Source organism: Carcharodon carcharias, chromosome 4 (genome assembly GCF_017639515.1).
Source record: "Carcharodon carcharias isolate sCarCar2 chromosome 4, sCarCar2.pri, whole genome shotgun sequence".
Lineage (NCBI taxonomy): Eukaryota > Metazoa > Chordata > Chondrichthyes > Lamniformes > Lamnidae > Carcharodon > Carcharodon carcharias.
The window spans coordinates 124,669,005-124,696,164 of record NC_054470.1 but is presented as its reverse complement, the minus strand read 5'-3'; the positions used below and the strand labels follow the sequence as shown (position 1 = coordinate 124,696,164).

General features: G+C 39.5%; 1 protein-coding gene across 3 annotated transcripts in view; it reads right to left on the bottom strand.

Annotated features, from left to right (window-relative positions):
- fbxl17 (F-box and leucine-rich repeat protein 17) overlaps window positions 1–27,160 on the bottom strand; it is an 869,933-nt gene that overhangs the window by 743,300 nt on the left and 99,473 nt on the right. For all 3 annotated transcript variants that reach the window (XM_041185747.1, XM_041185749.1, XM_041185748.1), the window contains exon 6: window positions 23,376–23,507. In XM_041185747.1, coding sequence (XP_041041681.1) covers window positions 23,376–23,507 — 132 coding nt within the window. The remainder of the gene's footprint in view (window positions 1–23,375; window positions 23,508–27,160) is intronic.

Below are 27,160 nucleotides of genomic sequence, written 5' to 3'. Positions count from 1 at the left end.
GAAGAATTCTATCATATTATCATATTATGGTCCCTCATACCCAAGGGGCCTCGCACAACCAGATTGCCAATCATTCCTTTCTCATTACACAATACCCAGTCTAGGATGACCTGTTCTCTAGTTGGTTCCTAAACGTACTGGTCCAGAAAACCGTCCCATACACACTCCAGGTATTCCTCCTCTAAGGTATTATTACTAATTTGATTTGCCCGATCTACATGCAGATTAAAGTCATCCAATTGCAGATGTTTCTTTATTGCATGCATCTCTAATTTCCTGTTTAGTGCCATTTCCAACATGGCCACTACAGCTTGGGGGTCTATATACAAACCCCCACTAATGTTTTTTGCCGCTTAGTGTTTCTCAGCTCTACCCATACAGATTTCACATCGTCGGAGCTAATATCTTTCCTCACTATTGCATTAATTTCCTTTTTAATTAGCAATGCAACTTCATCGCCCGTTCCTTTTTGTCTGTCCTTCCTAAATATTGAATACCCCTGGATGTTCAGTTCCCATCCCTGGTCACCCTGCAGCCATGTCTCTGTAATCCCGACTATATTATACCTGTTTACATCTATTTGTGTGGTTAATTCATCCACTTTATTGTGAATGCTTCTCGCGTTAAGGCACAAAGCCTTAAGGCTTGTCTTTTTAACATTACTTGTCCCGTTCCCACTATTTTTCACTGAGGCCCTATTTAATTCTTGCCCTTGATTTCTCTGCCCATCACTTTCCTTATCCCCCTTTCTGTCTTTTGTTCTTGTCCTTAATTCCCCCTCCTCTGACTCCTTACTTGGGTTCCCATCCCCCTGCCACTTTAGTTTAAACCCTCCCCAACCACTCTAGCAAATATTCCCCTGAGGACATCAGTCCCGGTCCTGCCCAGGTGTAACCTGTCCAGTTTGTACTGATCCCACCTCCCCCAGAACCGGTCCCAATGTCCCAGGAATCTGAAATCCTCCCCCTCACACCATCTCTTCAGCCAAGTATTGATCCAATATATCCTGCTATTTCTACTCTGACTAGCACATGGCACTAGTAGTAATCCTGAGATCACCACCTTTGAGGTTCTACTTTTCAACTTACTTCCGAACTCCCTTTATTCTGCTTTTAGGACCTCATCCCTTTTTTCCCTTATGTTGTTTGTACCAATGTGTACCACGACTATAAAAGGCCAGTTAACAAAATTGAGGGCTTATGGAATAAGAGAGTCAATTGGATTAAAAAAAAACTGGAATCAGGACAGAGAGCAAGTCATGGTAGATGGTTATTTTTCAGACTGGAGAATGGTTAACAGTGGTGTTCCCCAATGGTCAGTGCTAGGACCTGAAGTGGGGTAACATTTCATACAAAGACTGATGTTAAAATGTGTATTAATAGCTTTAGAATAAACAAATGTAGTTATGAAAGCTCTTTTGAGGAATGATGAAAACTATAGCTAACACTATCGGCATATATAGCCAGTACTGTGGGAACTAACTAAAATCACAAGCCATAAAACTTAATGGCCTTCACAGCTCAGGTAAACAAGGTGTTAAAGAGATAAGGAAACAGACAGAGTCATTAGGCCCAAGATGGGAACCAACCTCCTGAGGTCAAATGCTGAAGTAACAGAGGACATCTGCAGCACAAAGTATCCCATTCATTGATTAAGCTGTGTGATATATGTGCTAAAACAACATCAATGATTGAGGGCTATACCAAACAGTGTTTTGTTATGTGAGAACCAAGGACTATAAAATTGTGACACAGACTTTGTGTTAATGAGAGGACCTTGGGAAAGCAGTCAGGATAGATCTGATTTCTCCCAGCATACACTACATTTTGGAATATGGAGTAAAATTTCAAAATTTGCTGTTAATTTCAAACTTGGAGGACTGGAAAACAATGAGGATGATATGAATTACCTACAATAAGACACAGATAGGCTAGCAGAATGGGCAGACAAGTGGCAGATGGAATCTAATACAGAGAAGTGAGAGGTGAAGCATTTTGGCAGAAGGGATAGGGAGAGGTAATGTAGATTTAATGGCACAATTCTAAAGATTGTGCTGGAAGGAACAGAGGGACCTGCAGGTGCACGGGCATCGATCTTTGTAAGTGGCAGAACATATTCAGAGAGCTCGTTTTGCAAACCAAATAGGACTTTGGACTTCATAAATAGAGGCATTGAGTACAAAAGCAGGAAAGTTATGCTGAATCTTTATATAGACCTCCGGTTAGGTCCCTGCTGGGGTATTGTGCACAGTTCTGGTCACCGTACTTCAGTGAAGACGTGAAGGTCCTTGAGATGGTGCAGAGGAGATTAACTGGAACGGATCCAAGGGATGGGTGGTTTTAGTTACAAGGTTAGATTGGAGAAGCTGGGGTTGTTCTACTTGGAGCAAAGGAGATTGAGCGGAAATTTGGCAGAAATACACAAGGCAATGACAGGATTAAATAAGGTAGACAAGGCAAAACTCTTCCCATTTGCTTTAAGATTTTGGGCAAGAGATGCAGGGGGAAATGGGAAGAACTATGCTACACTGAGTAGCAATGATCTGGATTCCACTGCTCATGAGGGTGGTGGAACCGGAAACAATCAACGATTTCAGAAGGAAATTGAATGGGCACTTAAAAGAAGTAAACTTGCAGGGCTAGGAGGATCAAGCAGGGGAGTGGGACTGACTGGATTGTTCCGCGGGAAGCTGGCATGGAATTGATGGGCCAACTGGCCCCTTTCTGTGCCGAAATAACTCTATGGATCTTACGATTATACTAAACAAACAGATAGAATAATGGTATAGCAAGAAACAAGTGCCATGTCTTGCACCCTGCACTGAGTACTTCCCAGAGTGCTTCAAAGCCAAAGAGAAAGTTTTGAAATGTTGGCACTGCTGTAATGTGGAGAAAACTTCTTTAAGAACACAGTTTCAACTTAATTTTTCTGCACTCACTTACGCAGGTCCATGACCCAGAAAAACTATACATCAGCAGCAAGTGACAGAGTATTTAACAAAGCTCACATCTACTGCAGAAGAATACTCCAGTGGCATCTTAAACAAAGATAGAAAGGACAAAGAGAAAATAAAACAGCTAAATTTCCCAAAGTGGCAAGCAGTGAAATCAAAGGTCTGGCACCTGGTTGCACAACTGTCAGAGTTTCTGATAGCCTCTCGAGGCCATAAGATGTCTGAGCAGAAGTAGGCCATTCAGCCCATCAAATCTGCTCCACCATTCAATGAGATCATGGCTGATCTGATGATCCTCAACTCCACTCTCCTGCCTTTTCCACTTAACCCTTGATTCTCTTACTGATTAAAAATGTCTATCTCAGCTTTGAATATACTTAACAACCCAACCACTAGAGCCCTCTGCAGTAAAGAATTCCACAGATTGACTACCCTCATAAGAAATTCCTCCTCATCTCTGTGTTAAACGGGTGACCCCTTACTCTGTGATTATGCCCTCTGGTCCTAGACTCTCAGTATCTATCCTGTCAAGCCCCCTAAAAATCTTATATGTTTCAATAAGGTCACCTTTCATTCTTCTAAACTTCAATGAGCACAGGCCCAACGTACTCATCCTCTCCTCATAAGAAAATCCCTCCATACCCAGGATCAACCTAGTGAGCCTTCTCTGGACTGCCTCCAATGCCAGAATATCTTTCCTTAGATAAGGGGACAAAAACTGTTCACAGTATTCCAGGTGTTGTATAACTAATGCCTTGTATAGATTTAGCAAGCCTTCCCTATTTTTATACTCCATTCCATTTGAAATAAAGGCCAACATTCCATTTGCCTCCCCTGTTATCCGCTGAACTTGTATGATAGCTTTTTGTGATTCATGCACGAGGACACCAAATCCCTCTGTGCTGCTTTCTGCAGTCTTTCTCCATTTAAATAATATTCAGCTCCTCTATTCTTCCTGTCAAAGTGCATAACGTCACATTTTCCCACATTATATTCCATCTGTCAAGTTTTTGCCCACTCACTTTACCTCAGTAGGCTCTGTGTGTCATTCCCACCACTTGCCTTCCCTCCGATTTTTGTGCCATCCACAAACTTGGCGATAGTACATGCTCTTCCCTCATCTAAGTCATGAATATATATTTTAAATAATTGTGACCCCAGCACTGATCCCTATGGCACTCCACTAGTTGGTGGTTCCCATCCTGAAAATGCCCCCCTTATCTCAACTCTGTGGTCTATTAGTTAGCCAGTCCTGTTTCCATGCTAATGTACTACCCCCAACACCATGGGTTCTTATCTTATTAAATAGCCTAATGTGCAGTACTTTATCTAATGCCTTTTGGAAATCCAAATATATTACATCTACTGGTTCCCCATTATCTATCCTGCTTGTTACCTCCTCAAAGAATCCTAATAAATTTGTCAGACATGATTTCCCCCTCTTGAAGGTATGCTGACTCTGCTTGATTATATTACGCATTTCTAAATGCTCTGCTATTACATCCTTTCTAATAAACTCTACCATTTCCTCAATGACAGATGGTTAAGCTAACTGGCCTATAATTACCTGCTTTTTGTCTCCCTCCCATTTTAAATAAGGGCATTGGCAGTTTTCCAATCCTCTGGGACTTTCCCAGAATCTAAGGGTTCTTGGAAGATTACTACCAGTGCATCCAATATCTGTGTGGTTACTTCCTTTAATATCCTCAGATGCAATCCATCATGTCTACTTTGTAATGGGCCTTTAGCCCCATTAAGTTATTTAGAAATGCATAATATAATCTAGCAGAGTCAGCATACCTTCACGAGTACTTCTTCTCTAGTGATAGCTATTCTATTTTTAAACCTCCCCCCCCCCCCCGCTTTTGCCCCTTGATTACTTAGTATTTTTAGAATGCTACTCTTGTCTTCTACAGTGAAGACTGATGCAAAGTATTTATTCAACTCGCTGTCATTTCCTGGTTCCCCATTATTATTTCCCCAGCCTCATTCTCTAAGAGGCCTATGTTCACTTTTATCTCTCTCTTCTTTTTTATATATTTAAAGAAGCTCTTACTGTCCATTTTATATTACTTGCTAGTTTACCCTAAAAGTTTATTTTCTCCCTGTTTATTATTTTTTGGTGATCTTTTGTTGGTTTTTAAAACTTTCCCAATCCTCTGGCTTACCACTAATCTTTGCCACATTGTATGTGTTTTCTTTCAATTTGTGTCTATCCTTAATTTCCTTGGTTAACCATGGTTGGTTTATCCCCTTTCTAGAATCCTTCTTCTTCACTGGGACACATCTTTGTTGTGAGCCATCCGCTATTTTCTAAACATCTGCCATTGTACATCAACCGTCTTTTCTGCTAAACTTCTTTTCAAGTCCACTCCAGCCAACTCTGCCCTCATTCCTTTGTAATTACCTTATTTAAGTTTAGCACAGTTGTTTCCGAACCAAGTTTCTCACTCTCAAACTGAGTGCTAAATTCTACCATGTTATGGTCACTATTGCCTAGGGGACCTTTTACTCGGAGATCATTTATTAAGCCTGCCTCATTACACATTAGCAGATCCAAAATAGCTTGATCATCGGTTGGATCCACAACATTTTGTTCTGGGGAACTGGGGAAAGAACAGTGAGGAATTAATTGACAGGTAACAATCCAATCATTGTAAAGCAGGTTGAACTTGACTAATTGGTGTAAACAGCAACTCAAATGACAAAACAGTAAAATCTTACTTATCCCACATGCTCAGGGAATGGGTGGTGCCAGTTAATCAAAAATGCTGGTTATTGCAGTGTTGTCTTGTGTCCAGTATAATGCAAAGCGCAGTATATTTTTGTTCAAGCACAAGAACCAAAACTGAGCCAACCTAAGAACAACTTTGCAGATTTACAATCTATTATCATTTGATTTTTTTTGAAGAAGAAGAATTCATTCCCTGAACACTGAAAGTGACCAGCTTTTAAAAAAGACCAAGCCACCAGAAATTCCGGTTACTGGAAAATTTCGGTTGGGAAGAATGCCACATAACACAAAATTTACTATACTAAGTGTTGAGAAACAGACATTTGCAGCATTTACACAAAACCTCTCAGCACAAATGACTGGCTTCTGCTCGTGAAACGGTGTTGGATTTATGAATCACTGTGATGAACCTCACTGGCACAGAAGGGTTACAGATCAAACACACAGGATCACAGCAGCTAGCTGTTCATATAGAGATGACAACTGAAGTTGATCTCAAAGATTGAAGGAGTGGGACTAAAATTTTAAATGTACAAAATCTTAACTCCTGTGGCATTGTTCATTAAAGATATGGGAACTATAGCATGGTTTACAGTTCATCTGCTAACCTGTCTACCTAAAGCCACTGGTCAGGTGCTCCTTGTTGGAAAGTTTAGGTCTTAGAAGTCAATTAGAGGCTAATTATTTTATGTTGGAAATATTCCAGATGGGCAGCTGCTTGGTTCCACTCCTTTGCTCAACAACCTCTTTGGGTTATCTCCAGGCTAGAGGAAAGCATAAGAAATCATTTTCTCTTTTAGTGTATTTAATTTAAAAATAAAAGGATTGTTCAACAGAACATTCAGTTCTATATAAAATTTGAGCATTTGGAGTGCGATGACTGTTTTCAAAACATTGATATAAATAGATAACCTGAGTTGAGAGAATAGCAAGAATATCATAAAGCAGAAAATAATCCAAGCAAAGAAAGCAGATCAAAAGGAATTAAATAATCTGAAGTGAAATCTAAAGATTACAATGAGATAAAATTATCATATCCAGGCATGTCATATTATGAACTTAAAATCAATACTGTTAACAAACAAGCTGTTAAGATCGCTGCAAATCATTTGAATTTTAGCATTTGGACTACAGGCATAGGTGAGGGTACTCTCAGCCATTTGTGGTATATACACATGTCATTGGTTAAGGTTGGCCAAAACCTAAAAACTATGGAGTTTCCAGACTGCCTGTCTCCATGTTTCATACTGGACAAAAGGGAACTCAACGGCCACTGTCAGCTTCCCATTGTATCACATCCCTCATCCAAACTAGACTGGGTGAGCCTCAGAAATGTTAGCCCAGTGGTCAAGTAATCAAAACTAGTTTCAGGAATAGAACCTTTACTACCCCAGGGCCCAGCAGATCCAACAGAACTATCAGTCATGAGCCAGTCTGAGAATCAAACTCTGAAATAAGCTGTAAGTCATCAAGCAGCTAAGTACTTAACCTGTTCCAGTGCCAAAGTTCATCTGAGAACCAACCTCCTAGTTTTCAGACTAAAGGAAACCTCACAACCTTATGTAAGCCCTTTGCTTTCAAGGCACACACTTCAATTTTAAAACATCGACTCCATTAAAGAAACCACAGGCCTGCCACATGGGAGACTGGAAATCATAAATCAGAGACTGAAGTAACTGCAATATGTCAAAGTGCACTATCTTTTTCTATATCCAATCTCTTGATGTAAGCACACACATGTGCGACTGTGTGAGACATTGCTTTAATTCAAGGTAGGTTTGTGAGAAAAAAACGTTTTTTGTTTTTAAACTCACAAAAGCTTGCTGAATTATTTAATTGGTATAAACACTCCAAGGGTAGAAACAACACTTCTTTCCATACAAAACATACTGATTACGAGCAAAAAGACAGCATGTACATTCTATTGTAACAAAATGCTCAAGTTAATGACATTTGGTGCAGCAGCCCATTACACTGTTATTGGGATTATGAAAACATCCAAACCACAAACCACATGATTATGAAAACCACAGAAAATAGATATTAGTACAATATAAAAGAGCATAGGATGCTCCAGAGACACAGGTAAGGCAGGAGAGAAGAGGAGCAGTTTTAAGTGTGCAGGAGAATTTAGAAATTTACAAAAGTTAACTGCTATCGCAAAGACAACAGAGTGAAACAAATTAAAACCAACAAGCAGGTGCAGCACAAGCTTAAAAGGAGCGATCTGTTACAAACACCTCAGAGTATGATAAAGTCAAAGAAAACGCATTATCCCATGAACTAAGAATGGTATAATAGAACAAGTGGTTTCTATCATTACAAATGGGAATTTCTGCAATTGGAATTAAGTAACAGGATCAGTGCTTGAAAAAATGCTGTTAAATGTTTTCTGAGCCTTTGGGTAAATTTTAAATGTTAGACAAGCATGGGGCAAGAATTGAGCACATTGTACATTTGTACAATTACCAAGTCCCATCAAGTAAATCCCTGCACGGGGAACATTAATCCGAAGTTTTCTCATTTTAGCGTTAAGTTTACTTTAATATATTAAGCAATCTAATTAGAAATAATTAATATCTAGTCCTATACAGATTGCCTTTGTTCTTGGATGGAGTCCTAATTTTGCAAGTCAAAGTAATTATTATCTCATATAATAGGTGTGTCAAACAGAAGTTGTTTCTCTAATACACAAAACAACATACAACATAACATTTTTTTAAAACACAGAAAACACAGGGCCAAGCCCTAAATCAGTGCCCAAAGAGGATATGGATGGACAATTTGATGCACAGAGAAGAACGCTGGTTTCAAGGATTAAGAACACTGTACCTAGTGGTTAGTCATGTATCTTAGACCATAAGACATAGGAGCAGAAATTAGGCCATTTGGCCCATTGCTGATAGGTTTCTCAATCCCATTCTCCCGCCTTCTCCCTGTAACCTTTGTTCCCCTTACCAATCAAGAACCTATCTATCGTGGTCTTAAATACACTCAATGACCTGGCCTCCACAGCCTTCAGTGGCAATGAATTCCACAGGTTCACCATTCTCTGGCTAAAGAAGTTTCTCCTCATCTCTGTTCTAAAAGGTCTTCCCTTTACTCTGAGGCTGTGCCCTCGGGTCCTAGCCTCTCCTACTAATGGAAACATCTTCTCCACGTCCACTCTATCCAGGCCTTTCAGTATTCTGTAAGTTTCAATCAGATCCCCCCATATCCTTCTAAACTCCATTGAGTATAGACCCAGAGTCCTCATACGTTCCACATATGTCAAGCCTTTCATTCCTGGGATCATTCTCGTGAACCTCCTCTGGACCCTCTCCAGGGACAGAACATCCTTCCTGAGATATGGGGCCCAAAATTGCTCACAATATTTTAAATGTGGTCTGACCAGAGCCTTATAAAGCCTCAGCAGCACTTTTATATTCTAGTCCTCTCGAAATAAATGCCAACATTGCATTTGCCTTCCTAACTACCGACTCAACCTGCAAGTTAACCTTAAGAGAATCCTGGACTAGGACTCCCAAGTCCCTTTGCACTCCAGAATTCTGAATTCTCTCCCCATTTAGAAAATAGTCTATGCCTCTATTCTCCCTACCAAAGTGCATGACCTCACACTTCTCCACGTTGTATTCCATCTGCCACTTCTTTGCCCATTCTCCTAACCTGTCCAAATCCTTCTGCAGCCTCACCGCCTCCTCAATACTACCTGTCCCTCCAGCTGTCTTTGCATCATCTGCAAACTTAGCCAGGAAGCCCTCAGTTCCTTCATCTCGAGCATTAATGTACAAAGTGAAAAGTTGTGGTCCCAACACTGACCCCTGACTCCACTAGTCACCGGCCACCATCCTGAGAAGGACACCCTTATCCCCACTCTCTGCCTCCTGCCAGATAGCCAATCTTCTATCCATGCCAGTACCTTGCCTCTAACACCATCGGCTCTTATCTTACTGAGCAGCCTCCTTTGCTGCACCTTGTCAAAGGCCTTCTGGAAGTCCAAGTAGATAACATCCATTGGCTCTCCTTTGTCTAAGCTACTCATTACTTCCTCAAAGAATTCTAGCAAATTTGTCAGGCATGACCTCCCCTTGATGAAACCATGCTGACTTTGCCCGATTTTACCATGCACTTCCAAGTATTATGAAATCTCATCCTTAATAATGGACACTAAAATCTTACCAACGACTGAGGTCAGGCTAATCGGCCTGTAATTTCCCATCTTTTGCCTCACTCCCTTCTTAAACAAGGGGGTTACATTAGCGATTTTCCAGTCCTCTGGGACCCTCCCTGACTCCAGTGATTCCTGAAAGATCACCACTAACACCTCCACTAACTCTTCAGCTATCTCCTTCAGAACTCTGGGCTGTAATCCATCTGGTCCAGGTGATTTATCCACCTTCAGACCTTTCAGTTTTCCTAGCACCTTCTCCTTGGTAATGGCCACTATACTCACCTCTGCCCCCCAACTCTCTTGAACTTTGGGGATATTACTCGTGTCTTCCACCGTGAAGACTGACGCAAAGTACCTATTCAGTTCCTCCGCCATTTCTTTGTTCCCCACTACTACTTCTCCAGCGTCATTTTCCAACGGCCCAATGTCCACTTTTGCCTCTTTCTTACCTTTCATATTTCTAAAAAATCTCTTGCAATCTTCTTTTATATTACTGGCTAGTTCACCCTCATATTTAATCTTCTCCCTCCTTATTTCTTTTTTAGTTGTCCTCTGTTGGTCTTTGTAGGCTTCCCAATCCCCTGGTTTCCCACTGCTCTTCGCCGCATTGTATGCTTTCTCTTTAGCTTTTATGCTGTCCCTGACTTCCCTTGTCAGCCATGGTTGCCTCGTTCTCCCTTTAGTATGCTTCTTCTTCCTAAGGATGAATTTTTGCTGTGTCTTCCAATTTACTCCCAGAAATTCCTGCCATTGCTGTTCCGCTGTGTTTTCCTACTAGGCTCATCTCCCAGTCAATTCTGGCCAGCTCCTCCCTCATGCCTCTGTAGTTGCCTTTATTCAAGTGTAATACCTTTACATCTGATTCCAGCTTTTTCCTCTCAAATTGCAGGGTAAATTCTATCATATTTATGGTCACTTCCTCCTAAGGGTTCCTTCACCTTAAGCTCCCTTATCAAATCTGCCTCATTACACATCACTAAATCTAGAATTGCTTGTTCCCTAGTGGGCTCCACCACAAGCTGCTCCAAAAAGTCATCTCGTAGACATTCCACAAAATCTTCTTGATTTATTATTCTCCACCTACCAATGATAAAAGTTCTTGCTTAAGAAGAATTTAAGGGTGGACAGCCTCCAGGTTGTTCTACGCAGCATTTACTAAAGTGTGAATATTGCTTCATGTGTTGTTTTTCTCAGGGGCGTGAAGAAACATTTAATATAACATGACATGCGCACAAACAGGCAATTAAAATAAAGCACTTGTAACAAAAGTAAAATTTTGCCAATGCCAGAAATTTGTGAAAGAAAAACAGAGTTAATGTTTCAGTTCAATAGTCTTTCACCAAATTAGATGAAAGATCATCTAGCTGAACGTTAACTCTATTTCTCTCACCACAGATGTTGCCAGACCTACCAAGTGTCTCCAGCATTTTTTAAATTAAAGGTCTTGTGGCACTGAGTTTGGCTGGTGTCAGGGGAACAGAAACATAGAAGAATTTTTGCTCTCACAGCTAATACATTCCCTAACCTTAATTCAATTCCATAAACTCTGGCCATAAATGTTCTTAACTTTATCTGGAACTTTTCCCTATACAATAACAACAGGGCAAGCGAAAAATAACTGGATGGGAATCAATGATGTGTTGAAGCTGCAGCAGGCTTTGCCTGAATGAGAAGGGCACAGGTTTGCTGCTATAGTTTCCCACACAATGAGTTCATGCACTTAGCCATGACAATGTGGGAATATGTTGAACAGAATCCAAGCAATTTCACACAAGGAGAAAGGAAAATCAGAAATAGAATCACTCAGGATACAGCACACCATTGTCTCCTGGCAACCCTACTGGGTGGGAAGAGGACACAATGCTGCTTGAAAAAATATTTAAAATTGAATTCAGAAAAATGAATACTGTCATGTGTAAAGTTAATGAATCGAGCTGAATCAAGTTGGAAAGAAAAGGTCTGTTCTTGTCATATACCCTTCTGGTTTGTTGGTTTGGAAACCAACAAATAGAGAAGAAATTCATCGCCTTTAATCTAAAAAGTCACCTGGCATTTAAGTCTGTTCTAAAACTGAAGGGCATTTTATAAAATGTATAAAATATACAATTTCTGAAATAAAAAGATAATTCATGTCAAAACCAACTGCTAAACTAATTTGAGTGGCCCAGATAATTCCCTTCCACTGTGAAACAATATTCATTTTCTTTTTCAAACATAATGGAACAGCTTCCAACTGTAATTCACTGAAAAAGGACTGCAATGCAAATTAAACTCTTTTAAAACAAAGATTAGAAATATGCAAGGAAGTAATCCATCAATCTTGAATTTCCTTCTGCTCATTAATTTGTCTGTTTTTACAAATAAACGTCGATTGTATTGTCCTGTGTGTAATCCATTTCATCAGATAATGTTCATGTTTTTTGCCCCACAGTAACTATGGAGACAAATACAAAAGGAAAAAAACTGCCAATGCCTGAAAAACTGAATTAAAAACTCAAAATGCAGTCTACACACAACAGTAAGTCTCAGTGCCTGTAAGGAGAAAGGACAAGTGAGTATTACCGCTTTCAGAATTGTTCCAAGGAAAGTCTTAAACTCAGAACATGAAATTACCTTTTTTTGTTGCAACTGTGATTGCAACTTAGACAAAGTATTAAGTCCATAGCAGATTCAGTCCTCTATCACACACAAAGTTCAGCAACGCAGACTAAACTGTATCAATCCACTATAGAAAATGGTTTAACACTCAAAATATTGCAATTAATTAATTCCAATGATAAATACTTGTTAATATAAAGAAATAAGTTGTTCAATTTGCGCCACATATCCTAAAGCGATTTTCATTAATTGCATCCTGCTTTTGATATTGGCAGTCTCACTGTGCAGATTTACACCTCTGAAAATTACAGAGTCACTATTGATATAAATTTGAGTCCCAATGAATAATACATACAAATCTAAACATTTAACACCCTAAAGTTAAAACAAAAAATACAAGATCAGAATATGGCACTCAAATGTGTTGACCAAACTTGTATTGAACAAAATATACAGAATAATTTTTAACTAGCATTTTCAAATTTACCATCTTTATCAGATTAGCAAATCAAAACACAGCATTTCAAACACAGGAAGTATGCCTCTGACTGAACTGATGTAATGTTTAATTCATATAAATTACATTAATATTTCCATTTGAACTACCTCTGCGCTATTCAGTAGAAAGTCATTCATTATAAAATGCATTAATATGGACAGTGACTGTTGGTAAACCTGCCATAACGTTGTCTTCTCAAGAATTGGCTCTTAAACTACAGAGTATCATTCATCGCTGGCCAAGTCTCCCAGAACGAGAAAACTATAATCTCTAACCAACATACACAGCAGAATTGGACTCGACAGTTATCTTCTTTGAGAATTAATCATGAATGGGAACACAACAATCTCCTGGTCAAAAGGATCTTGTCCAAAGCTGAACGTCGTCCAGCTAATGCAGTAATATTTTTCATGTTTCCAAGTATACAAGCAACCACCTGTTGTGCCTTCAGATGTTTCTCAGTGAAACAATAATCTTTGACCTTGAATGTAAAAAGGAATTGCTGGCAACTTTCACTTTGTGGCAGGATCTGATCATACACTAATAAACATTCCCATGTCATTAACTAATGCAAATTCATAATTAATATTTCATGCCCAACATAACAGCTAATTGTCAGATTTATCTCTTACCCACATTTTGCAAAATTAACAAGGTGTGAAATATCTTAGTGCTTTTGATCTTGTTTTTTTTAATTACTTTAATATTAGAACTGTAACCAACACCACTGTCACTGAACATATTTTAATTATACAGAGAAACAGTTGGGACATATAAAATAACACATATGTTGGAGGATGCCGAGTGAAATAACATACAAAGGTGTTTCTTGACATAATTCACAAGAACTGGTTGTCAACATCATAAGAACATAAGAAATAGGTACAGGTGTCGACCATTTGGCTCCTCACGCTTACTCCACCATTCAATAAGATCATGGCTGATATTTTTGTATTTCAATTTCCACATTCCCATCTAACCTTTGATTTCCTTGCCTAACAAGAATCTATCTATCTATCTCTGCCTTAAAAATATTCAATGACCCCGCCTCCACCACCTTCTGATGCAGAAAATTCCAAAATCAGTCAAATAGAGATGTAATTATCCTTCAAAACAGTTTTTGGCTCATATTGTAGAGCATATACTAAGCTCAGGCCAGTATCTATATAGTGTAGCACAGAGCAGTTCAAATTGCACTGCCAATGGCACGTCATCTTGGGACACTGAACACAATGAGAATGGGACTCTTGAGCATCATCCCTGGTGGACTCCAGAATCTGCCCCCAAACATCTTTCATTGCCAAATGCATCACAAAATGCAAAGGGACACATACAGTTCAAGTAATGAAAAGAGGTTCACCACTATCTTCTCAAGGGCAGTTAGGAATGGGCAATAAATGCTGACCTTGTCAACAATGCAGACATCCTGTGAATGAATAAAGAAAATTCTATATGGTATAACCTAACATTTTAAAATTTTGTAACTGCAGATTTAAGTTGCTGTTAAGTTAATTGAAGTCATAAATCATTCTTCTAAGAATCTCATACATACAGTAATATTAACTTAGTCTGCCAAACTCAATTTTAAGCTATCATGTCGTTAGCTTCTAAACACTCATTGGTAGCTTACTGTTAAACTTTGCTGATACTTATGCTCCCTCTTCTGGTTCATAAGTTTTTTTTGCTTTACTGTCAGGATAAAAAACGCACAGATGGTGATTATAGTCTTCCATCTGCAACATTATCCACTGACAAACATCAGCTTTCAGGTTAACCCAAGATCAAAATCACTAACCCATATCCAAAATCTCCAATCAACAGTCATATTTTTAACAGCTACGTCAATTTTTCTCACGAAAAGACATATACTCCAACAACTGTCCACTCCAAGAAGCCAGCTTTTCTTAAACTGATTTACCCAATAAAAAATGGTTAAACATGAAAAATTATCTTCACTATTCCATGAACAACATTTAAAACAGTAGTTATGGCTTCCAACAACAGTCACTGAATAAAAGATAGAACTTGCATTTAGAAAGCAGCTTTCATAATCTCAAGATGTGCCAAAGCACCTCAGAGCCAATAAAGTACTTTTTAAATTACAATTGCAACGTTGGAGAACACAGCAGCCAATTTGTATATAACATCTCACAAACAGCAATGACAAAATGTTCAGATGATGGCCCAAATCTTCCGGTTCCCAGACCATCAGGTACAACTGAGGATGTGCATTGGTACCCTGTGAAGGTCCCGCTGTGCGGATCTCTGTAGGAACCACCCGGGAAGTTTCAACTTCTGATGGGAAATTCCCCTGCTCCCCAGGACCTTCTGCGAATGTCTCCAACTCTGGTCCAGAGTCAAAGACTTGGGACAGGTCTGCAGTACATTACTGGATAGTTACCCAGGAAATGGTAGACAGGTTAAAAGCTCCTCTAACATATGAGTAACTACACAACTGACGCTCCAATGACCCCTCTGACCAGAGTACACCTGACCCAATCCAACTATCCCCCCCGATTCAATTGCCACCTCACCCTCCCACTCACCCATCCACTAATGCTCAAAGTGAACCTTTAAACTTACCATACAGCAGCTAGTGCCATAAAAAGGGGGTGTGTCATGTCTGCCCCGGTTCTAGTCCATTTCAACAGAGCTCTCCAAGGTACGCTGCACTCCACATTTCTGGGAAAGCTGGGTTCGTAAGGTCCCAGTAGACATGTGCAGCAGCGTCGAGCGAGGTAAATTTATAATTGTAACGGCAATCTGACGATCATTGCCAATGCTCAGAAGATCAGGGCCAATTTGTTTTAGTCATGTTAGCTGAGGGATAAGTATTGGCCAGAACACAGGAGAACTCCTTCACTGTTCTTTGGACGACGCTGTGGGAACTATTATACAGTTCCCACAGCAGGAAAAATATGGTAGACTACCTCTTATTTTAATGCCTTATCATTGCAGCACTCCCTCAAAAATGCACTGAAGCGACAGCCAAGACTCTGTGCTCACTTCTCTGGAATGGGGCTTGAAACCACAACCTTCCGACTCAGAGGCAAGAGTGGAAGGCTTTGGGACAACATGATGCCACGACATATGCTACATAATTGCAAATTGTTTCTTTTTCTTCAACTATTTATCTAACCTATTAAAAGCTGACATTGTCTGTACTTCAATCACTAACTTGAGCAGATCCATGGCCTCATCCTTCACTGTCCTATTATTTTACAAAACTGTCTGAAATTTCATTGTTGAAAAACAGAAGACTTCTAATCCCATTTGGTACTATTCAAGTGATTATAAACTGAGAATCAATCAAATTCATGAAACGACAAAATATTGTAGATGCTCGAAATTTTAAATGAAATCAGAAACATGTAAATTATTCAACAGGTCAGGCAGCATCTGTGGAGAGAGAAATAAGGTTAATGTTTCAAGTTCATGACCTTTCATCAAAATATGAAAGGTTATCAACCCTAAAATGTTAACTTTGTTTCCCTCTCCATTGATGTTCCCTGGCCCGATGAATGGTTTCAACATTTTTGTTTTTAGGTAAGATAAAATTGGTGCAAACCATTTGCTCAAATACATCTACCTGTTTGCTTGCAGAATCACCTTACTCAAAATGAATCAAAAATAATAAATGATAAATAAAAACAGAAACAGAAAATGCTGGAAAAACTCAGCAAGTCTGACACCATCTGTGGAGAGAGAAACAGAGTAAACCTTTTGAGTCCGCATAAACTTCTTCAGAACTGAAGAGAAGTAGAAATGTGAGGAAATTTATACTGTTTAGGGTTGGGGGGCGGGGGTGGGGGGGAACCAGGTGAAGCTGGATAAGTCAGCGAGAGGTGGAGGCCAAGAAGAGAAAAATAAAAGCTCCAATGGTGCTATTGAAATTTGCCCACTATATCTTAAGTCGGTATATTTAATCAAAAAGTTCTGACGCTTGTTAAATCTTGAAATGAGCAAATAATTTCTTCAAAAGAACCTGCGCATTGGTGCTGAGCACAGAAAGGACATATTCTGATTTAATCTGCACAGCTTGTTTGCCATAACTTGCTTCTCTCACAATGATTTGCTGCACAAGAACAGCAGAGGCAGAGGACTTTGAATTCCATGGAAGACTACCAGCGATATATGCTGAACAAATATCCAAGGAACAAGTAAAATGCAACACTGAGCTTCTCATACATTGCCTCAACTCTGAAAGCCACTACTATCAGTGGAATATTTGTGATTTTTGTTCCTGCATCGATTTAAGACATTCCTATAACTTCATATTTCTTCTGTTTTTCAACTTTCAGATAATTGAACAAAAAGTAATTTATTTCTCACTGATTTAATGCCCACCATCACCCCAGCAGCAGAAAATGCCATTGTGCATTATCAAATGTTATTAAGTAATACACCAGGTGTGTGCTTCCAATTTTCCACCGATTGATGAGAGAAGAGAGATGCTAAGAGGAAGCCATGTGCTGCTCACTGAAAGGGAGGGGAAAAATAGAGAATTGGATAATTGGCAGACTTGGAAATATTAATTAAATTGAAACTGGTAGAAATATGCAACCATTTGGTCCTTACGATCTGTTACATGGGAAGTGATGAAATGTAAAATGATCACTTAAAGGAAAGAAAACTATCAAATGGTAGGAAATCAGATTATATGAAATTTGAGAAATAATCCCACACTAAACAATTTTGCTTTGTGTGATGCTTTGCATGGAATACTTTTTATATAAAACCCATGTGAATAAGTTCAAAATTACCCTGAACATTTGGTATGTCAATGGAAAAAAATGCCTTTTGTGAATAACTACAAAAAGGACATTAAACTAATGTCTCAACTGTTTCTCATCCAATATTTTGAAACCCCACCCCTCCACTCTGAAACAAGCTCAAGTACAGTTCCACTGGAACTCATCACCCTCTGGTACATAGCCAAATTGATACTCACCAGTTATTATCCTTGATAGCAAGTGTCTGCAGATTATTTGACTGCAGGGCTCTTCACAACCAAGCCCCAGGTTGTCTAATATCCACATAGCAACAGAAGGCATGTCTGGATAGCAATCGGGAGTAGGAACCCTGAACAAGCTCCTCTTTTGCATTTGCAATGCCTGTAACACCTTCCACACCTGAAATCTGTTAATTCTGTCAGAAGGCTTGGAGCCTGCCTGACCTGCATGTAAAAAAGTACTTGCATTATAAGCTCACTCGCCCATGAGAGAAGCTCCCATTAAACCTATTAAACCAAATATTTTATTACTAATAAAAATTAAAACGCTGAAGTAAAATTGTGTTACCAATAAATATTCAATACACAAGCAGTGGTCTACAAAACATAAAGCAGGAGTTAGAAAAAGCTGGCATTACCATCATGAGCTAATACTACACAAAATGGCAGCAGTGCTACTACTGGTGAAGAAACATCCCAATGATCATTCAATATTTCTATTTAAAGAAACTTGTCCAAATATTGTTTAATTTTAAAAATAAGTAGGGTCTTAATTTTATTGCCAAAACTGAGTTCTGGTACAGCAAGCAACCAGGAAAGTTAGAGTATAAGAGTAAGGAAGTTTCATTGCAATTATATAGAGCTTTGGAAGCACAACACCTGGAGAACTGTGAACAGTATTGGTCTCTTTACCTAATACAAAGGAAATACAAAGAAGACTGACTAGATTGATTTTTGGGATGAGAGGGCTGTCCTATTGGAGAGGTTGAATAGAACAGGCCTATAACCATTTGGTTTTAGAAGAATGAGAGGCGATCTCACTTAAACATACAAGATTCTAAGCAGGCTTAACCAAATCGATGCCAATTAGCTCTTTGCCTTGGTTGGAGAGTCTAGAAGCAGGGATCATAGTCTCAGGATGAAGGATCAGTCATTTAGGGCTAAAATTAGAAAAAAATCTTCACTCAAAGGGTTGTGAACGTTTGGAATTCTTTTGCCACATGGGCTGTGGATGCTCAGTCAATGAATATACTCTAGATTGTTGGGCACCAAAAGTGATACGGAGATTGGATGGAAAAGTGGAGTTGCTGTAGAAGTTCAACCATAATCTTATTGAATGGCGGAGTAGGCTCACTGGGTTGTATGGCCTACTCCTGCTCCTCTTCCTTATGTTCTTATGATGGGTTTGTCTGACTTGTGCCACAAATTTAACTTGTGAACACATTCCTCCTGTTCATTTTTAAAATGGGATTAGGAAATTAAAAATGTTAAAACAAAACTTATTTCACATATGCCTTCTGATTTTCTTTTTTTCTTGAATCTGAGTCAGAAATTAGGTGAAATCACATGTGAACAAAAATAGTTTACACTTGGAGCAAAATACAGCCCAATATCCATGATCAGAAAAACTTCAGGTTTAATCAACAAAAGTATTTTTTAAGGAAAAAAATAAAATACTTCATTGAATGCCTACAACGGCTATCACAAACAAAGCCAAAATAAATCAACATTTATCAATAACTGTGTTATGATATGGCAGATGGTAATTGCCAGACTGACTAAATCCCAAAGGGAAACTTGGTCAAGCAATCACAACGATTTGCAATTTGTATTTTTTCTGAGAAGGTATGTGGACTGAAGTCAGAAGTAAAGATTCCACTCCCACTTTGGAGATTTTAACAATTAAAACATTTATTTAAAACAAAAGAAAAAAAACTTAAACACACAAGATTACAGTTACACAGTTAGGTTTAGTTGAATAACGTTTCCCAAAAGATTTCCACTTAGATGGACTCACAAATAAACATGCTTATCTATGCAACATTACCCATACATTCTTAATCCATATAAATTCCAGTAATATTACCACAAGGCACCCACTGTTGTTATCGGGGAGGTATTTCACAGGCTTCTCTCTCCCCCTCACTCGATAATGGAAATCCAAGGCTTGTATCAAAACCTTGCTTTCTGGAACAAACACTTCTAGGCAGTGGCGAGAAGCTGCTTCCTTCACAGATTTATCCTCACACAGCACACTCTTCAGGATACCACATGGCCACACCTCTCGCTTTCAATCTTTCCTTAAATATGTTTTTCCTCTTTCACCTTTAAACCCATTGTTCTTAACTTTAGTCATAGAGATCCACAGCACAGAAAAAGGCTCTTCAGCCTATCAAGTCTGCACCGGTCAAACAAGTACCTAACTATTTAAATCCCATTTTCCAGCAGTAGGCCCATAGCCTTGTATGCCATGGCATTGCAAGTGCACAACCAAATACCTCTTAAATGTTTTGAGGGTTTCTGCCTCTACCATCCTTTCAGGCAGTGAGTTCCAGATTCCCATCACCCTCTGGCTGAAAAAATTCTCCCTCTAAACCTCCTGCCCCTTACCTTAAATCCATGTCCCCTGGTTATTGACCCCTCCACCAAGGGGAAAAGTTCCTTCCTGTCTACCCTATCAATGCCCCTCATAATTTTATACACCTCAGTCATGTCCCCCTCAATCTCCTCTGCTCCAGAGAAAAACTTCAGTCTATCCAATCTCTCCTCCTAACTAAAACTCTCCAGCCCAGGCAACATCCTGGTAAATCTCCTCTGCACTCTCTCTAGTGCAATCACATCCTTCATATAATGCGGATTCCAGAACTGCACGCAATACTCTAGCTGTGGCCCAACCAGCATTTTATACAGTTCCAGCATAACCTCCCTGCTCTTATACTGTATGCCTCAACTAATAAAGGCAAGTATCCCATATGCCTTCTTAACCACCTTATCTACCTGTCCCGCTACCTTAAGGGACCGGTGGACATGCACACCAAGGTCCCTCTGATCCTAGGTAGTTCCCAGGGTCCTGCCATTCGTCGAGCATTCCTGCGTCTTGTTTGTCCTGCCCAAGTGCATCACCTCACACTTATCCGGATTATATTACATTTGCCACTGATCAGCCCATCTGACCAGCCCGCCTATATCCTCCTGTAATCTAAGGCTATCCTCCTCACTATTTACCAACCCACCAATTTTCGTGTCATCCGCGAACTTACTGATCAAACCTCCTACATTCAAGTCTTAGTTGTTTATATATACCACAAATAGCAAGAGGCCCAACACCGATCCCTGTGGAACTCCATTGGACACAGGCATCCATCACAAAAACACCCCTCGACCATCACCCTCTGCTTCCTGCCACTTAGCCAATTCTGGATCCAATTTGCCTTAGATCTCATGGGCTCTTACTATTGTTATCAGTCTCCCATGCAGGACCTTATCAAAAGCCTTGCTGAAGTCCAAGTAGACTACGTCAAATGCATTGCCCTCATCTACACACCTGGTCACCTCTTCAAAAAACTCAATCAAATTGGTCACACATGACCTCCCCTTAAGAAAACCATGCTGACTGTCCTTGATTAATCCCTGCCTCTCCAAGTGTAGATTTATTCTGTCCCTCAGGATTGCTTCCAATAGTTTCCCCAACACTGAGGTTAGACTGACTGGCCTGTAGTTCCCTGGTTTATCCCTTCCTCCCTTCTTGAATAACAGTACCACACTGGCTAACCTTCAGTCCTCTGGCACCTCTCCTATGGCCAGAGAGCTATTGAAATTTATTGCCAGCGCCCCTACCATCTCCTCCCTTGCCTCACTCAATAGCCTGGGATACATTTCATCCGGGCCTGGAGATTTATCTACTTTTAAGCCTGCCAGACCACTAAGAACCTCTTCCCTTTTTCTACGTGATGGAGACAAGTAAAGATATTGCTCTACATTGAAGCTGCCCATTGGTGAACTGCTCTCTGTGGCAAACAGGGAAAGTGGTTGCATGACAACTGCAGTATACCAACAGAACGACCAGAGCCATTTCTGGGTTTAAAAAATAGGTTTAACTCTAATTTACTGGACCTTACATTTTCCTTCAATCTGACGAACTGTCACAGTTTAAATGAACAACCATAACAAGTACACAAGTATGCTGAAGTTCCAACCTCCAGTTCATAATACAGTACAATAGTACAGCTAATTAGAGTTGACGTATCAACATATGGCCAGCTGATAGCTTTTTAATACAAATACAGCTGATTCTATCAGTGGTTCAAGGACAAGGCCCACCACGACCTTCTCAGGTCAACTGGGGATGGGCATGAAATGCCAGCTTTACCAGCAACACCCAACAAGGAATTCTGTAAAAATAAACTGCTTGTATTTCAACTCAATGGAAACATGTTTTGTCAGCAATGAAAATGGAATTTAGAAGAGGAATTAACCGAAATTTCATTAGATATAACAAACTCTCAGTGCAGAAAAGGATTGAATCAGATTTCATACGTTCCAGAACAAAGCAATTTTTATTCCTGCAAGGAATTATTCACAGACAGATATTGGAGTGACGGTATCTTAACCATAAATTCCTTCTACTTCTACAGCATGGAACCATTGAAGATTGATTTTGCTATAAATGTCATACATAATATCAAAAATTAGAAAGTGTGATATGGCTGTTTATTTTCCTCAAAAGAATGGCCCATGTAACCACACTAGTAAAGTAAAAATCAATATCACACTCCCGATTATGTATTATGCTTCATGTTCCCAACAGGCATCAGAATAATAATCAGGTTTCCATCACATGAAGAGGACTTCTGTTCCTTCAAGTGACTTTGTTCTGAGCACCCTTATCTCTTTAATTTCCCCACTCCAAGTTGTCCTCACTGCTGAGTAAATCCTTCATTAATACAATATATCACCATAATCTCTATAAATAAAGCACAGTGTGGACAATATCTTGTTCGTCCAAAATGTATGATATTTCACATTGTTTATCATCTGCAACACATTTCAGGTTTCAACTTACCAAACCCTATTTAGCAACTTCAGATTGCTTCTACTTTTCTTTAACTGAAAGTCAATGTTTGAAATGGATATTTAAATTGAAAAGAAAGATATTTAGTTATTGAGCAGTTAACCATCTAATTATCAAAAGAGCCATTAAGCAATAGCAAAAAGTCAGTCATTATAAAATATGTAAGTAAACAACTTGAAGATATGTTTCTAACTATAAAACAGAGATTCTATTTCCTGTTCTGAATAAAAGACCACGAATGTCAATAGAACAGAATTTAAAGATCTGAACAATGTCCAAATTAGTTCTTCATTTGCCTGCAACTCCCAAAAAGCTGCCTGTCTAGAAATTACACACAAACAAGTTTGAGCTTCTGTACGTGGCTTCCTAATAACACAACATCTGCACAACTGATGAATTAAGTCAGAAACTTTTCTTTCACAAACAATATTTTTGCAAAAAAATAAAACTCCAGCTCAGTGCAGAATGCACATGAACAAAATCAGTCATAACTACAAGCATTTTACTCAAGAAAAAGTTACTCCTTAAACAGCAACGCTGTATCAAAATATTGGCCATCAGATTTAACATAAGATTTGAAAGCAGTTCAATTCACCAATCTTTAAATTTTGACATACCAGTTTGTTTTCTTGCATGTAGATTCTCTGTAGCCTCGGGCAGCCCTGTGCCAATGCTATCATGCCTTCATCCGTGATCTTGTAACATTGACCAAAGTGGACATCCAAGACATCTGGACATTTCTGTCCCAGCTGTAACAAAAAGTGTATGCAAATTGTTTTTTTTTTAAGATTTTTTTCAAACAAGTTACAGTTATGTACCTTGTACTCAGCTCTGTACTTCACACGTTAAATTATTTCGCTAGTCTGTACCTCTCTCACTTACTCTTCACCTTTAAGACTCCACTTAAAACTCATCTCTTTGACCAAATTCTGGTGATCATCCTTTTGGCATAGCATCCATTTTTGTCTGATCACATCATTGTGAAGCGTCTTAGGGCTTTTTTTTTCTGCATTGGAGGTATTATATATTATAAATTATATAACATTATATAAATTCAAGTTGTTGTTGAAAAGGTAATGTTAAACAATATTAAATTTTAATGCATACAAAGATATTACCTTTTAAAGGATAAGCAAAATCAAGCAACATTTTTAGTCTTAAAAATTACATAATAAGCACCAGCCAAATATGATATTTTGTGCTTGAATCAATGGGCATGCTTAACTTCAAGGATTTATTTGTTTAATTACAAGAAGAATCTCTGAACTTTCCAAATGGCAATATATATGTCTGGCCTGTCTGTTCGTGCTAACATAAAACATATATCTAATTAGGTTAAGTATTCAGGTCTTTATGCCTCTTGAATTATGTGACTTCATTTGCACAATATTTAATGGTAACAGACCAATAACTTTAGAAGTAACATTTATCTGTATAATTTTATAATATCTCAACTTGGACAATTTTCCTTTCAGCATAAAAAGGAAAAAAAACTTGCTGGTAATATTCAGGTCAGCACGCATCTGTAAAACAAGGCAAGGCTTTTCCTTTCTCAGTGATGCTGCCTCATCTGCTTCATATGTCCAGCATTTTTCTGATTTTTTATCCTTCAACATAAATTTTATTTGCTCTCTTTCCCAAATGCCATAAAGGAATGGTATTTAAATTTACCACACCACCACATGAAACTCATTAACTGTGGGGTACAAAAATCAAAGTAAGCACTAGAACAGTCTAAAATAGCTTATTTTTAGGATCAAGAGTTGTTATAGGCTCTGTTGGATCTGACTGGAATGCTAAATTTCCATCTATTATCAAGTATTGTAACAACTCTCATGCGAGGGTTCGATGAAAAAAAAAACAGGATTCACTAAAAGTGCTGTCCCAAAGTCAGTCATAGTCATAGAGTCAGAGGTCCACAGCACAGAAAAAGGCCCTTCAGCCCATCGAGTCTGCACCGGTCAAACAAGAACCTAACTATTTTAATCCCATTTTACAGCACTAAACCCATAGCCTTGTATGCCATGGAATCGCAAATGCACATCCAAATACTTCTTAAATGTTATGAGGGTTTCTGCCTCTACCACCCTTTCAGGCAGTGAGTTCCAGATTCCCACCACCTTCTGGCTGAAAAAATTCTTCCTCAAATCCCCTCTAAACCTCCTGCCCCTTACCTTAAATCCATGCCCCCTAGTGACTGACCCCCTCCATCAAGGGGAAAAGTTCCTTCCTGTTTACCCTATCTATGCCCCTCATAATTTTATACACCTCAATCATGTCCCCCCTCAATCTCCTCTGCTCCAGGGAAAATAACTCCAGTCTATCCAATCTCTCCTCATAACTGAAACTCTCCAGTCCAGGCAACATCCTGGTAAATCTCCTCTGCACTCTCTCCAGTGCAATCACATCCTTCCTATAATGTGGATTCCAGACCTGCACGCAATACTCTAGCTGTGGCCCAACCAGCGTTTTATACAGTCCAGCATAAACTCCCTGCTTTTATATTCTATGCCTCGGCTAATAAAGGCAAGTATCCCATATGCCTTCTTAACCACCTTACCTACCTGTCCCACTACCTTAAGGGACCGGTGGACATGCACACAAGGTCCCTCTGATCCTCGGTACTTCCCAGGATCCTACCATTCATCATGTATTCCCGCGCCTTGTTTGTCCTACCCAAGTGCATCACCTCACACTTATCCGGATTAAATTTCATTTGCCACTGATCAGCCCATCTGACCAGCTCACCTATATCCTCCTGTAATCTAAGGCTATCCTCCTCACTATTTGCCACCCCACCAATTTTCGTGTCATCCGCGAACTTACTGATCAACGCTCCCTACATTCAAGTCAAAATCATTTATGTATACCATAAATAGCAAGGGACCCAACACCGATCCCTGTGGAATCCCATTGGACGCAGGCATCCATCACAAAAACACCCCTCGACCATCACCCTCTGCTTCCTGCCACTCAGCCAATTCTGGATCCAATTTGCCATGGATCCCACGGGCTCTTAGGTTCGTTATCAGTCTCCCATGCAGGACCTTATCAAAAGCCTTGCTTAAGTCCAAATAGACTACGTCAAATGTATTGCCCTCATCTACACACCTAGTCACCTCCTCGAAAAATTCAATCAAATTGGTCATACGTGACCTCCCTTTAAAACCATGCTGACTGTCCTTGATTAATCCCTGCCTCTCCACGTGCAGATTTATTCTGTCCCTCAAAATTGTTTCCAATAGTTTCCCCAACACTGAGGTTAGACTGAATGGCCTGTAGTTCCCTGGTTTATCCCTTCCTCCCTTCTTGAATAACGGTATCACATTGGCTGACCTGCAGTCCTCTGGCACCTCTCCTGTGAGCAGAGAGGTATTGAAATTTATGGCCAGCACTCCGGCTATCTCCTCCCTTGCCTCACCTCAATAGCCTGGGATACATTTCATCCGGGCCTGGAGACTTATCGACTTTTAAGCCTGTCAAACCACTTAGAACCTCCTCCCTTTCTATGCTAATTTCTTTAATTATGTAACAGTCCTTCAGCCTGATTTCCATGCCCACGTCATCCCACTCACTTGCAAACACCGACACAAAGTATTCATTTAGAACCCTACCTACATCTTCCGGCTCCATGCACAAATTACCACTATGGTCCTTAATGGACCTTACTCTTTCCCTAGTTATCCTCTTACTCTTCATGTACTTGTAAAATAACTTTGGATTATCCTCCATTTTACCTGCCAAATGTTTCTTTATGCCCCATTTTTGCTCTGCTAATTTACTCCCCTACACATTCTATACTCCTCTAGGGCTTCTGCTGTTTTGAGCCCTCCATAAGCCTCCCTTTTTCTCTTCACCTAAACCTGTTTATCCCTCGACATCCAGGGTTCCCTGGATTTGTTGGTCCCACCCTTTGTCTTTATGGAATATATTGGCCCTGTACTCTCCCTATTTCCTTCTTGAATAAGTCCCACTGCTCTGATGCAGATTTATCTAAAAGTAGCTGCTCCCAGTCCACTCTGGCCAAATCATATCTGATCTTATTAAAATCTGCCTTCCCCCAATTTAGAATTCTGATTTCTGGCCCATCCTTATACTTATCCGTAACAACCTTGAATCTAACCGAGTTATGATCACTATCTGCAAAATGCTCCCCCACTGAGACCTCTACCACTTGCCCAGCTTCATTCCCTAAAATTAAGTCCAGGACCGCCACCTCTCTTGTAGGACCTTCTACATACTGGCTTAAAAAGATCTCCTGGATGTGTTTTAAGAATTCCGCTTCCTCTAAACCTGTCACACTATGACTAACCCAGTTAATGTTGCAGAAGTTGGAATCCCCCACTATTTCTATCCTATTATTTTTACACTTCTTTTTCAGATATAATTTTGGTAAATTTTC